We start from the raw sequence: 14,724 nt of genomic DNA on the forward strand, positions 1-14,724 counted from the left end.
AAAAATTAGCCAGGCATGGGTGGCGTGTGCCTGTAGTACCAGCTACTTGGGAAGCTGAGGCAGGAGAATCACTTGAATCCAGGAGGCTGATGCTACATTGAGCCATGATCATGCCACTGTATGCCAGCCTAGGTGACAGAGCGAGACCTTGTCCCAAAAAAAGAAACAAACAAAAACAAAAGCAAAACAAAACAAAAACAAAACCTAAGTTTTTTAAAAAATTAATTGATTTCACTGAATATATCTGATAAATACAAACTACAAAGGCATTCTCAAAATTTATTCAAGTAAATTTACTTCAAATGCATGATACTAATTGTTTCATTCAGCAAATTCTTATCAGGCACCTAGCACAGGACTGATGCTAGGTGCTAGACACACAAGTCAAGGTCTATGTCATCATGGAGTTTACATTCTTGTTTCAACTTTAACCAGTATAATGAAAGAAAATTTCAAAAAAATTTTTGTTTAAAACCACTATTGATACAGACAGGGGGCAGAGAAATTCTAGGCAGAAAAGGACGGGTCTCTGACGAAACCCCACCCTCAAGCGGAAAAGCATGAAACTGCAGCCCAAAGTGAGAACTTATATCCCTGTTTTCCTGCTGGAATGTTGCCTTTTCCTAAACCACCCATGGCCCCACCTCACCCCATCCTATAAAAACCCCAGACTCAGCTGGGAGGGAGAAGCGGCTGGATGTTGGAGAGAAGCAGCTTGACTTCAGAGGGTAGTTTGATGGCATAACTTCGGAGAAGAATTCGGCTGGAGATGGCTGTACTTCAGAGCAAGAGAATCTACCCACCCCTGGTCCCTTTTCAGCTCCCCTTCCTGCTGAGAGCCACTTTCATTGGCAATAAAATCCCCCATATTTACCATTCTTCAGTTCATTCCTGTGACCTCATTTTTCCTGGATGCCGGACAAGAGCACGGGAGCTATGTGTACAGATACAAAAGGCTGTCACACTGGACCTCTGCCTCACTCAGAAAGGTAAAGGGCCCATCAAGCTGCTAACACTTAAGTTGTTCATGGATGGCAGAGCTAAAAGAGCATTGTAACACGTCCGCTGGGACTTCGAGGGATGCAGATACTGCCCCCTGGATACTGCTGTGGGACCCGCATGGCCTTGAGTCCTGCAAGCACCAATGCAGCCAGCTGGTTCCAGCGCTTGTGCACTCCAGTTCCTGCCTTGTTCACTCACACGCTCCTTCCCACGAGGAGTTGAGAGTGGCAGGCTGAGTAAACAAGGTACGCCTGTCACAATTTCCATGAAGAAGCCAGGGAAATATCCTGCTTCACTATGAGGGGTCTGATTCAATAGGTCTGGAATGGGGCCTGAGATTCTACAATTCTAATAAGATATTGCCGATGCTGCTGGCCCACTGAGCACATTTTGAGTAGGAAGCACAGAAAACCACTATTACAATCACTTTGAGAACGTACCTCAAAATGCCTAAGAAACAAAGACTGTAAAACGCTGCTTTTAGCAAGTGGAATATGAACAGTGGGAAATACTTGACACAGTAAGTGCTCAACAAATGCTTGTTAATTAATGAAGCAAATGATGCAACATATTAAACGTGAAATCACATATTAAATGTGAAAAGTGAACCACTAACATTTTTAAGAACTCTTTTTGGCACTTAATCAGACTTTGTAATCTTTAACCATAGAGTATGGCGATTCCAGGTTTCCTACCCAGTTGTGACAAGCGCCCAGATTCAGTGTTCTGAGTATCTCCATTGATAAGATATCTGTGCCACATTTAGGAAGTAATGATTAGGACAGGAGCCAATCACAATCTCGAAAGACACAATCCTCAATGGCATAATCCCGAGTGTTGAAATCCCAGAAGACCAAAATCCCAAAAATATAATTCTGGAAAAAGGAATTTAAAAAAATTTGAAAGATATTTATTTACATTTTTAAGGGGGATTTATTTGAGAAACATAAAAACACAACAGATAACTTCATAGGCCACTTTACATGATAAAATAGGCAAAAACAACATACATTATTTTATAAGCATAAACACTCGGGTGTAACTAATGACAGTCATACTGGTATAAGTTATGAACAGACAAGGTGTATTCATAAAAAATAGCTTAGATAACTGCAGTCATCTGAAATACCATGACAAACAACCTAAGTCTTAAGATCAATCAAAAACCATGATGGGCTTTTTGCTGTAGGCCCAAGTGGTTGCTGCCGAAATGGGCAAGTTCATGAAGCCTGAGAAGGTGGTGCTTGTCCTGGCTGGACGCTACTCTGGATGCAAAGCCGTCATCATGAAGAACACTGATGATGGCACCTCAGATGGCCCCTACAGTCATGCTCTGGTGGCTGGAACTGACCACTACCCCCCTAAAGTGACAGCTGCCATAGGCAAGAAGAAGATTGCCAAGAGGTCAAAGATCAAGTCTTTTGTGAAAGTTTATAATTACAATCACCTAATGCCCACAAGGTATTCTATGGATATCCCCTTGGACAAAACTGTCGTCAATAAGGATGTCTTCAGAGATCCTGCTCATAAACGCAGGACCCGACAAGAGGCCAAGGTCAAGTTTGAAGAGAGATACAAGACAGGCAAGAAAAAGTGGTCCTTCCAAAAGCTGTGGTTTTAGATGCTTTGTTTTGGTTATTAAAAATTAAAAAGAAAAAAAAAATCAAACATGATGGGCTGCTACCATATATTACAGTTACCCAAAGAGTATTTTACATACATGCACAATGCTTTTTTTTTTTTTTAATACTGTAAGTTCTAGGGTACATGTGCACAATGTGCAGGTTTGTTACATATGTATACATGTGCCATGTTGGTGTGCTACACCCATTAACTCATCATTTACATTAGGTATATCTCCTAATGCTATCCCTCCCCCCTTCCTCCACCCTACATACACCAACAGGCCCTGCGTGTGATGTTCCCCTTCCTGTGTCCAAGTGTTATTGCTCAGTTCCCACCTATGAGTGAGAACATGTGGTGTTTGGTTTTCTGTTCTTGCGATAGTTTGCTGAGAATGATGGTTTCCAGCGGCATCCATGTCCCTACAAAGGACATGAACTCATCCTTTTTCATGGCTGCATAGTATTCCATGGTGTATATGTGCCACATTTTCTTAACCCAGTCTGTCATTGATGGACATTTGGGTTGGTTCCAAGTCTTTGCTATTGTGAACAGTGCCGCAATAAACATACGTGTACATACATGCACAATGCTTACACACGAAGTCAATGTTGTGAAAATGGACCTTGTGGAGTCAAGTTTGCAAATATGCAAAAAATGCATAAAACACATTCAAACTCTCTAAAAGTCTTTATACAATTTATACCTCCAGTAATGGAAATGATGTGAAGATGAAATACAGAGCACAGCAAATTGTAAAAAATAATGCTGGCAATTTGAACAAGTGGGGAAAAAACTTTTAAAAACTAAAAAGAAAACTCAACATATGAAAAAGTATATTACACAGTGATAGATTCTGGGCAATTGTGCAGAGGCGGTCCATAAGAGCAGGCAGACTTTCGCAGTCTTGCATCACAATGAACAGCTGCTTTTTTCCTTTTAGAGAATGGCTCTCCTCAGAGAATACATTCACATTCATTTTATACATGGTGCTGCTCTTTTTGAAATTCTTCTATGATTCATACATGGACATGAGCATTTCCTGTTAAATTTTCCCATCTTTTGTGCCATGCTTATATGTTGTTTTAGGCATGCAGAAATTTGTTTCACATGCACTCATGCACACCACAAACTTGGTGAAAACAATACTGGTATCAAAGTGAAACACCATCGTGTGTCTTCTTATCCTACTGTGCACATAATTATTTTTGAACCAGTCAGTAACTTCACTGATTTCTTCAGACAGATGCAGTTTTAATTTATTAAAAGCTCCTGGAGGACAGGTGCGGTGGCTCATGCCTGTAATCCCAACACTTTGGGAGGCTGAGATGGGCAGATCACCTGAGGTGAGAAGTTCGAGGCCAGCCTGGCCAACGTGGTAAAACCCCATCTTTACTAAAAATACAAAAACTAGCTGGGCGTGGTGGTGGACGTCTGTAATTCCAGCTACCTGGGAGGCCAGGCAGTCAAGGTTGCAGTGAGCTGAGATTGCACCACTGCATTCCAGCCTGGGTGACAGAGTGAGACTCTATCTCAAAAAAAACAAAAAACAAAAAACAAAAAAAAGCTCCTAGAATATCATCAGCTGGGAAGTAATGCCAATGCAGGCAAATAATGCACTTTAAAAATAAAAATAACGCACTTTTTTTGAGACAGGTTCTCACTCCACCTAGGCAAGAGTGCAGTGGCACAATCTCGCTCACTGCAACCTCAACTTCCTGGGCTCAGGCAATTCTCCCACCTCAGCCCCCCAAGCAGCTGGAACTAGAGGTACACACAACCATGCCCAGCTAATTAAAAAAAAAAAATTTTTTTTTAAAGATGGAGTTTCACCATGTTGCCCAGGCTAGTTTCAAACTCCTGGGCGCAAACGATCATCCTGCCTCAGCCTCCCAAAGTGCTGGGATTACAGGAGTGAGCCACCACACCTATCATGCACTTTTATTTTTTTTTCTCAACCCTCCCCTAGTGACATCATAATGTGCTTTTTAAATTTTTAAAATTTATTTTATTATTATTTTTTTTTGAGACAGGGTCTGGCTCTGTGGCCCAGGCTGGAGTGCGATGGCATACTCTCAGCTCACTGCAACCTCCATCTCCCCAGCTCAAACCATCCTTCTACTTCAGCCTCCTAAGTAGCTGAGACTACAAGCACGCACCACCAAGTCTGGCTAATTTGTTTTTGTATTTTGGGGACAGATGGGGTTTCACCATGTTGCCAGGCTGGTCTAGAACTCCTAGGCTCAAGTGATCTTCCAGCCTTGACCTACCAAAGTGCTAGGATAACGTAAGCCTGCCACAATGCACTTTTAAACTGAAACTTTCATCCTTGCTGTATTATGTGGCCAATCCATTCATCTGAAGTTTCTGCCAAATGCATTGCGGCTCAATGGAACAAACTTTATCTGTAACATCTTGAAATTCACTTTTAGAAGCCTTGATTGCACCACATTCCAAATCTGTCATTACGATTCAGGGATTCAATCAAAATCCATTTTCTTCTGCCAAGTCTACCAAATCTTCAAACAAACATTTATAAGGCGTTTCACTTTTTCTAGTCACTAATACATAAACTAGTAGGTAAGTTCTAGAATTTTCAGATTCAATGGGGGCATGAATTATATACAGGTGATTAAAAAAAAAAGTGAGGACAGTTTCAAAAGTACCATCCATTAGCCAAAGTGAAGCATGTGCTAGTTTTGCTATATTAGATTTACTGGTAAATATAAGAAGTCTATCCTCTTCAACAGTCAAATCCCTTATCAAGAATAGTTCACCATTTAACGTGCTTTGCAACAGTGGAGGAACCTCAATATCGACAAGAGTTTTTGGTTCAGAAGGTCACCGAGCTTGTCAAATTCTTTTTATTCTGTAATGAAGGGTGTTTTTTAAAGGCAAGTATGAAGGGGCAATGTGTGAAGGGGCAGTACTCGTACACAATTGAATATAATTTGGCAGGGGAGATTTCCTGTATTTTTCGCATGCATTTTCAATTCTTGTATGACGTTCAAAACACTCACTGCACTTGTTTTGGAGAGTGGTTGTGGTCTACAAATTTTGTAAGTATATGCGGTCCATTGGAAAGTTTTGTTATTGCTTGGCCATTGCAATTAAGCAACATTCTGCTTTCACAGCAGCAATAATAATTAGCTTTTAAACTTCTATCTTTCACCATTAAGTAGCCTCATACCTTAACTTATCACAGCCTTTCTACGAGGAAACAATTTCACAGATCTTTCATTGTGTTGTAAGGAATACAGTAAGAAGGAATGACATTCAGCCTCTCTAATACCAAATCTCTATTAGTCAGGGTTCTCCAGAGCGACAGAACCAATAGGATACGTACATAGATACATGATGGAGGATTTACTAGGGGAATTGGCTCACATGATTGTGGTGGCTGAGAAGTTCCACAACAGGCTGTGTGCAAGCTGGAGACTCTGGGATGCCGGTGGCATAGGTCAGTCCAAGACTGAAGGCCTCAGAACCAGAAAAATTGATGGTATAACTCTCATCCTCAAGACCTGGGGTGCTACTGGTATAAGTCCTTGAGTCCAAAGGCTGAGAAGCCTATAGTTCTGATATCCAACACAGCAGAAGAAAAGTCTGTCCCAGCTCTCAGAGACACACATGCCTTCTGTATTTGTTCTTTCTGGGCCCCCCAGCCAATTTGATGGTGCCCACTAAAAATGAGGGCAGATCTCCCCCACCTAATCCACAAGACTTACACACTAATCTCCTCTGGAAACATCCTCACAGACACATCCCAAACAATATTTTACCAGGTTTCTAGGTATTCCTTAATCCAGTCAAACTGACATCTCTAAAACTAAGTCTATAACTCTACCCCTTGTCAACCTGGCATCTATATGCATCTCCTTAAACCATATTGAATTTCCAAATAAACACAATAAAGTAATAGTTCTGCCTAACATGAAGCAACTATCCTGTGATTGTGATTTTGGGGATTGAAGACATTAGGGATTTTAGACTTCAGAGATTTAGGCTTCAGGGATTTTGATCATTCAGGATTTTAACATTTCGGATTATGGTGTTTAGGATTGTGTCTTTTGGGATTATGATCCAAATCCAATTAAGACATATGAAGAGTTAGAGGATAACATCTATGAGTACAGAACTGAGACATTTTGCCACATAATGGGACATATGTAAAAAACAAGCTGAACATAAGAATAAATGAAAACATAATTAAGGAACAGGCACATAGGTAGAAAGGCAAAAGAATTCTACTGAAACATACTGAAACCAACTTCAGCTAATACCATACATTAAATGCTAGAAAACAATCAGTAATTCAAATAATGCAGTATTCAGCAAAGATGCTACAACTCAGTCTATACAAGATAAAACATAAAAATGAATGATTAAGGAGAGTTTGCATCTATGTTCTTTCCAGCCCTGTACACATCAGTAGCAATGCTATTAATAAGAGAAAAGAAAAAAAGAGAGAGAGAGAAAATATAAAATGAAACTGATAAAGTTTGCTGATACTTTCAGTTAGCTCTGAGGTTAATATGAATTAAACAAAAAATAAATAGCAAAAAGAAAAAAAAATCCTATGGATCACTTACTAAAAGCTCAAATAAACTTCTCGGGACAAATACCATGCAGTCAAGTTCTTCGTGTTACAAATGGTAGGATGGGTACAGAGGAAAAGATACAAAGAAGTCAGGCAGCAAAAACAGGATAAATGCTCTACAAACAGGCTCTTCCCTATGTAAATGACACTATTTTCATTCCGGATATAAAATCCAAAAGGAGGTATCCATTTATTTAATGTCAGAAAGAGGTCTTTTGATTTAAACAAACAAACAAAAAAAGAATCTACCCAACACTGAAGAAAAAGTGATGAGTTACCATTCCATCTCAATCCTAATCCTCAAAACCCTATGAATTACACCCCATCTGGTATCAAAGATACACTTGTTTTAAAAGTGTGCATCTAGCTGGGCACAGTGGCTCACACCTGTAATCCCAGCACTTTGGGAGGCCGAGGCGGGCAGATCCCGAGGTCAGGAGATCGAGACCATCCTGGCGAACACTGTGAAACCCCGTCTCTACTAAAAATACCAAAAAAAAAAAAAAAAAAATTAGCAGGGCATGTGGCGGGCGCCTGTAGTCCCAGCTACTCCGGGGGCTGAGGCAGGAGAATGGCATGAACCCGGGGAGTGGAGCTTGCAGTGAGCGGAGATCACGCCACTGCACTCCAGCCTGGGCAACAGAGTAAGACTCCGTCACCAAAAAAAAAAAAAAAAAGTGTGCATCTGTTAATTTCAGACAAATCAAACCTTAAAAAAAAGAAAAAAGAAAAACATACTGAGCAGACTGAAAAGACTGAATGGTTTCTTTCTTTTTTAACATCTCTTTGTAACATTGAGTCAGTGCTCCATTAATGCTTCTTGAGTGAAAAACTTCACAAAAACATTGCAGTTTGGCAGCATTAACAAAATTTCCTTTATAATCACCATTTAGGGATGAAGTTTGATGATTTAATGCTAGGTATTACTCTTCAAATTAGCTCACTGGAAAAAAAAAAAAAAAAACCACCAGGCACAGTGGCTCACACCTGTAATCCCAGCACTTTGGGATGCCAAGGCAGGCAGATGACCTGCGGTCAGGAGTTTGTGACCAGCCTGACCAACAGGGCGAAACTCTGTCTGTACTAAAAATACAAAAATTAGCTGCACATGGTGGTGCACACTTATAATCCTAGCTACTTGGGAGGCTGAGGCAGGAGAATGGCTTGAACCCAGGAGGCAGAGGTTGCACTGAGCCAAGATGGCACCACTGCACTCTAGCCTGGGCAAAAGAGTAAGATTCCATCTCAAAAAATAAATAAATAATGCTTTGAGGGAGGACTATAGATGTCAATAGGAAGAGACTTGAAGTGCAATAGGCAAATGGAATTCCACGCAGGAGAACCAGTATTGTTAAGAACATTTTAAGTCCAAAGAAACTAGTAACAATTCCAGACTAGCTGAAATAGCGCTACAATAGGGCAGTAGGGGGAGATAAGGTTAGAATAGAGCTACTGTTTAAAATTCCATGGCCAGGCACAGTGGCTTACACCTGTAACGCCAGCACTTTGGGTGGCCAAGGCAGGAGGATAGCTTGAGCCCAGGAGTTTGAGACCAGCCTAGGCAACATAGAAAGACCTCGTCTCTGCAAAAAATAAAAAATTAGCCAAGTGTGGTGACATGCCCCTGTAATCCCAGCTACTTGGGAGTCTGAGGTAGGAGGATCACTTGAGCCCAGAGGTCAAGGCTACAGTGAGTCATGATCCTACCACTACACTCCAGCACAGGTGACAAGGTGAAACCCTATCTCTCAAAAATAAAAAAATTAGATTCCAAAAGCAACAATAATAATAGCAGCTAGCATATATTGAGTACCTAAATGCCACATATTATTCTACATGCCTTACAACCACTCTACAAGGTAGACATTCTCATTTCCCAGAAAATAAACTCTGGGTGGTTAAAAAAAATTTTAGATTTTTTAGATCTTGGAGTCATGCATTAATGAAACCATTAAACATGGTGATGATTCTGTTATAAATTCTCAGGCTAGTATCTGTCTCTGTAAAACACAGTACTTCAGATGCTTCTACCCCAGAGATGCTTCTCTGTTAACAAAACCCCTATCTGTTGAGAAGTTACACACAGGCTATTCAATCTGGCCAAGACCACCTCTATTTCCACCAGTCTCAAGTTTCCGACTCATGTACATATTTCTTTTTTTGCTCTTTCCAGAGTGTACGTGAAGATGGAATGAAACAGGAAGAGACAGGCAAAGACACATTATAAAACGACTTGAATATCATGCTAAATTGTTGGGACTTGATTCCTGAGAGCCACTGAAAGCTTTTAAGTAGGGAAGTAGATAAAGTGGAGGCAGAAGAGGCTAGAGACAGAGGGAAATTCAACAAATGACTGGGTAAATTCAGGTTATCAGTGAATATTCACAATAGGAATCCCTAGGGAAGCTGAAATCAATACTGAGCACAGAAACTTGAAAAGCCTTGCAACCAAGGTTTAAGAACTCCTGCTGCCCTTAGTTTCTCTAGCTTATTCTCACTAGCACACTTCTTATTAATGCCGGCAGTTGCATATTGGAGCCTAAAGGCATTTTTTTATAATATACCTCCTTTGGCCCACTTTGATAAATGGTAACAGAACCAAAATAAGGCCGAGCACAGTGGCTCACACCTGTAATTCCAGCATTTTGGGAGCCTGAGGCGGGTGGATTACCTGAGGTCAGGAGTTCGAGACCAGCCTGACCAACATGGTGAAACCCCATCTCTACTAAAAATACAAAAAAAAAAAAAAATTGGCCAGGCACGGTGGCTCATGCCTGTAATCCCAGCACTATGGGAGGCTGAGGCAGGTGATCACCTGAGGTCAGGAGTTCGAGACCAGCCTGACCAACATGGAGAAATCCTGTCTCTACTAAAAATACAAAATTAGCCGGATGTGGTGGCACATGCCTGTAATCCCAGCTACTCGGGAGGCTGAGGCAGGAGAATCACTTAAACCTGGGAGGCAGAGGTTGCAGTGAGCTGAGATCATGCCATGGCACTCCAGCCTGGGCAACAAGAGCAAAAAAACTGTCTCAAAAAAAAAAAAAATTAGCTGGGCGTGGTGGCAGGTGCCTGTAATCCCAGCTACTTGGGAGGCTTAGGCAAGAGAATCGCTTGAACCCGGGAGGCAGAGGTTGCAGTGAGCCGAGATTGCACCATGGCACCCCAGCCTGGGTGACAGAGTAAGACTCCATCTCAAAAAAAAAAAAAAAAAAAAAACTGAAATAAAATAGAGAAGAGAGATTAATATCTGGCAAGTATCTCAATAAAACATGCCCAAAATAAAATTCTTAATTCTGTTTTTCCTGTTCCCATAAGTGGCTCAATCATATCATCCAGTATCTCAAAGCAGAATCATAAGGGCTGTCATTCTCTTAGCCTTCTCCATTTCCCTTCCTAACCAAATTCATCTGTTAACTCTATAGAGTCTACTACCAAAATATATTTAGAACCAGCCTATTTTTCAGCTTCTCTACTGCTATTATGTTTGTATGAGTCTTCTTCACTTCTCACTTAAATTATATCCTAGAATGATTTGGCTTTTGCCTACCTCACTAACCTCCGCCCTTGGAGGTTACCCAATTTGACAATAGTTCACACACTAAAAAGGATCTTAAGTCCTTGATTGAACATGGCCCAACAGAAATGAAATTCTAAAACAGCTTACAATCTTTATCTGCATTTCTAGACTTATAGTGACCAGAGCACTCCTAGAGTAAGTAGTGGGGCTACTCTAGTAAGAAAGACAAACTTAGTCTCCGACCTCCTGAATTTGATTCTCTATCTGAAGATTGTGGACAGTAATAGCCCCTCAGTTCTCAGTATTTATACTACATCTTAAATCTTACATTCTATTTTACATACAGTAATCTATTTTAGAGAGAAAGAATCTGTTACAGATAGAAGATAATGATGGAATTTGAAACCATGTCATAAAATAAATAACTGAACGATATTGGGACCTTTCGCCTAGAAAAAGAGAATTCAAAGCAGGAAAGTGATTGCTGCTCTAACAAATTTCAAGACCTGCTGAATTTCATGTGACTCCTAAGGGTAGAATTCATTAGTCCACAGAAATTACAGAGACTTAGTTTTCATCTAAATAAAATAAAAGGAAGAAATTCTTAATAATTAAATGAGCTGCTTGGGAATAGTGAGCTTATTATCACCAAAACTACTCACACAAGCAGAATGCCCATCTGTTGTAGATGCCAGAAAACGGATTCTTCCAGTAAGTGGGTCCTTACATTAACTGAATTCAATGCTAAGATTTTACAAAAAGGAAAGAAGAAAGAATACAAAAGGGGTTGGGCACAGTGGCTCACAGCTATAATCCCAACACTCTGGGGGACCAAAACAGGACTATCACTTGAGACTAGGAGTTCCAAACCAGCCTGGGCAACATAGCAAGATCCTGTTTCTTAAAAAAATAAAAATAAAAATATTAACCGGGCATGGTGTTGCATGCCTATAGTCATAGCTACCTGGGAGGCTGAGGCAGGAGAATTGCTTGAGCCCAGGAATTTGAGGCTGCAGTGAGGTATAACTGCACCACTGCACTCCAGCCTGGTTGACAGAGCAAGACCCTGTCTTTGAAAAATAAAAATAAACAAAAGGGACATTAGAATAGTTACACAAATGGGTTATTTTTTAAAGGGTATATTATTTCTCCTCTACCCCCAATATCCCCGTGGACACCAGAGAAAGGCTACATTATAGATTCAGAGTTACCATTTGGATTAGGAGAATAAGGGGGGGAAAGCAAAAGTGAAGGATAATAGGCCCTTTTACTTCTCTAGTCAGAGAACAGAATCTAGTGACATTCTTTCAGACAGAAAGAAAATATGTTCAAATACAAAGGTTTCAAAACTATGCTAAAAAACAGCTTCTTTCCCGATAAAAATCAATCCCCCAAAACCACAGGAAAGTATCTTCCCTTTCTAACTCAATTTAAGTACACTAATTAGCACCTCTAGAATAGGATAATCACCAATGTGGTCTTTGGATGAAAATGGTAATTTAAAATTTACAGAAGAGTTTCTTCAGAATTCTTCCTCTATCTTCTTGAAATTATTTGGATCTTAAATTACTCTTTATAAAGGCTTGCAGTGGCTCACACCTGTAATCCTAGCCCTTCGGGAGTCCAAGGTGGGAGGATTGCTTGAGCCCAGGAGTTCGAGACCAGCCTGGGCAACATAGTGAGACCATGTCCCTACTAAAGGAAAAAAAAAAAAAAATTAGCCAAGCATAGTTTCATGAGCCTGTAGTCCCAGCTACACGGGAAGCTGAGGTGGGAGAACTGCCTCCTCCTGCCCAGGAGTTAGAGGCTGCAGTGAATCACCATCACACTACTGCACTCCAGCCTGGGCAACAGAGCGAGACTCTGTCTAAAAAAAAAAAAAAAATACTTGCCAAACTGAGTGAATCAGGAATGTCACTCAGCATGATCATGCTGTTTTCAAAAACTTGGTTTTTAATTTAAGTCATTTCTATGGTGACTAATACCGCTGAATCAACTCATTCAAAGATATTTTTAAATAAACAGACTTACTCATCTTCTTCTAAGAAGATGAAAATGCATTCTTTACTTCTCTAGAGAATTCAGGCATATACTTAGAAGATGTCTGAATATAGTCTAAAAGTACACCACCTGGGCCCGGGCCCTCCCAGAAAATACACTACTGGATCAATGATTACTGAGCATCAATGAAGATGATGTGAAACAAACAAACAAACAAAAATCATTTCCACGGAATTGAGTTTTATTCCTTTTAAGTGTCAAAGTGGGCTGGGTGCCGTGGCTCAAGCCTGTAATCCTAGCACACTTTGGGAAGCCTAAGCAGGCAAATCACTTGAGCCCAGGAGTTCAAGATCAGTCTGGTATGGACAACATGGTGAAACCTTATCTCTATAAAGGATACAAAAAATTAGCTGGGCATGGTAGCATGCACCTGTAGTCCCAGCTACAGGGACAGGGTAGGGGTGGGTATGGAGTGGTGAGCCTGAGGTGGGAGGATCAGCTGAGCCCGGGAGGTCGAGGCTATAGTGAGCTGTGATTGCTGCACTCCAAACTGGGTGATAAGAGTGAGACCCTGTCTCAAAAGAAAAAAAACTGTCAAAGTTTATTATTTGATCCGTTCTAGATGGAAATCTTTATGAAATGGATCATATGCTTCCTTGTTTCATTTTTTAAACCTATAGACCATAATTGAGCCTTTATTGATATAGTCATCATTATGAACCTCAATTACTATGCAGTGCTAATGTCCTCATGGGCTACTGAAGTCTACAGGGATGATTAGCTCTTTCAGAAAGATATCTGAATACTGTGCTTTTTAATTTTTTGTATCTGCCTTTATTAGTTTCCTGTTTGCTCATTTGAAGAGTTAACTCACATTTTTTGCTGATGTCAAAGTGGCCTGCCAACAAGCATCTTCCAATGTCTCTTCTAATCTGTTATTGGCTAATCTACACTGATTCAGAAACCAGATAGCCAAGTGTGTTAAAATTTTGTCTAAAGAGTAAATGCAGCCAGGCGCAGTGGCTCATGCCTGTAATCCCAGCACTTTGAGAAGCCGAAGCAGGTGGATCACTTGAGGTAAGGAATTCAAGACCAGCCTGGTCAACATGGTGAAACCCCGTCTCCACTAAAAATACAAAAATTAGCCAGGCGTGGTGGCAGGCACCTGTAATCCCAGCTACTTGGGAGGGTGAGGCAGAAGAATCACTTGAACCTGGAAGTTAGAGGTTGCAGTGAGCCAAGATCGTGCCACTTCTCTCCAGCCTGGGCGACAGAGGGAGACTGTCCCAAAAAAAAAAGAAAAAAAAGAAGAAGAAAAAAAAAAGATTAAATGTGGCCGGGTGCAGTGGCTCATGCCTGTAATTCCAGCACTTTGGGAGGCCAAGGCGGGAGATCACCTGAGGTCAGGAGTTCGAGACCAGCCTGGCCAACATGTTGAAACTCTGTCTCTACTGAAAATACAAAAATCAGCCAGGCATAGTGGCATGCACCTGTAATCCCAGCTACTCAGGAGGCTGAGGCAGGAGAATCGTTTGAACCTGGGAGGTGTAGGTTGCAGTGAGCCGAGATCGCACTTTTGCACTCCAGCCTGGGCGACACAGCAAGACTCCATCTCCATAAAAAAAAAGAGTAAATGCTAAGGAAGAGTAAGACTAATGATTCACATTACTGGACAACTTCAATGCATGGATTTTATGAAATCAGTTTTAGCTCTTCGAGTACCACGTAAGCCTACTTTGAAGTTTCCATTATATTGTGTCTAGTTGAGGCTATAAGGTAAGTGACCTTCAGATCAATCACACCATGACCATTCTCTTTCCAAGTTGAGATTAAAAGTTTTTAATGCTGTTATTTATATAAAGTGTTGTATCCATATAAACTCTCCCAGAAAACATAAAACAATGGAATAATTTAGCATGAAAATGTAACTGAAAGGAAGGAGAACCACACGTAAAACACTTACTAGCCTTAAAAATTT

General features: G+C 40.7%; 2 protein-coding genes across 51 annotated transcripts in view; one reads left to right on the plus strand and one right to left on the minus strand.

Moving 5' to 3' along the window:
• The window catches only part of LOC105495208 (erythrocyte membrane protein band 4.1), a 234,181-nt gene that overhangs the window by 139,445 nt on the left and 80,012 nt on the right, over positions 1 to 14,724 (minus strand). The window lies entirely within an intron of this gene.
• LOC105494578 (large ribosomal subunit protein eL27-like) lies at positions 2,185 to 2,632 on the plus strand. The gene has a single exon (XM_071097503.1). The coding sequence runs from the start codon at positions 2,213 to 2,215 to the stop codon at positions 2,621 to 2,623; it is 411 nt and encodes a 136-aa protein (XP_070953604.1). The 5' UTR covers positions 2,185 to 2,212; the 3' UTR covers positions 2,624 to 2,632.

The sequence above is a fragment of the Macaca nemestrina genome, chromosome 1 (genome assembly GCF_043159975.1).
Source record: "Macaca nemestrina isolate mMacNem1 chromosome 1, mMacNem.hap1, whole genome shotgun sequence".
Lineage (NCBI taxonomy): Eukaryota > Metazoa > Chordata > Mammalia > Primates > Cercopithecidae > Macaca > Macaca nemestrina.

Excerpts from the sequence above, each read along its gene's own strand:
- LOC105494578 (XM_071097503.1), top strand. The coding sequence starts at position 2,213 with ATGGGCAAGTTCATGAAGCCTGAGAAGGTGGTGCTTGTCCTGGCTGGA.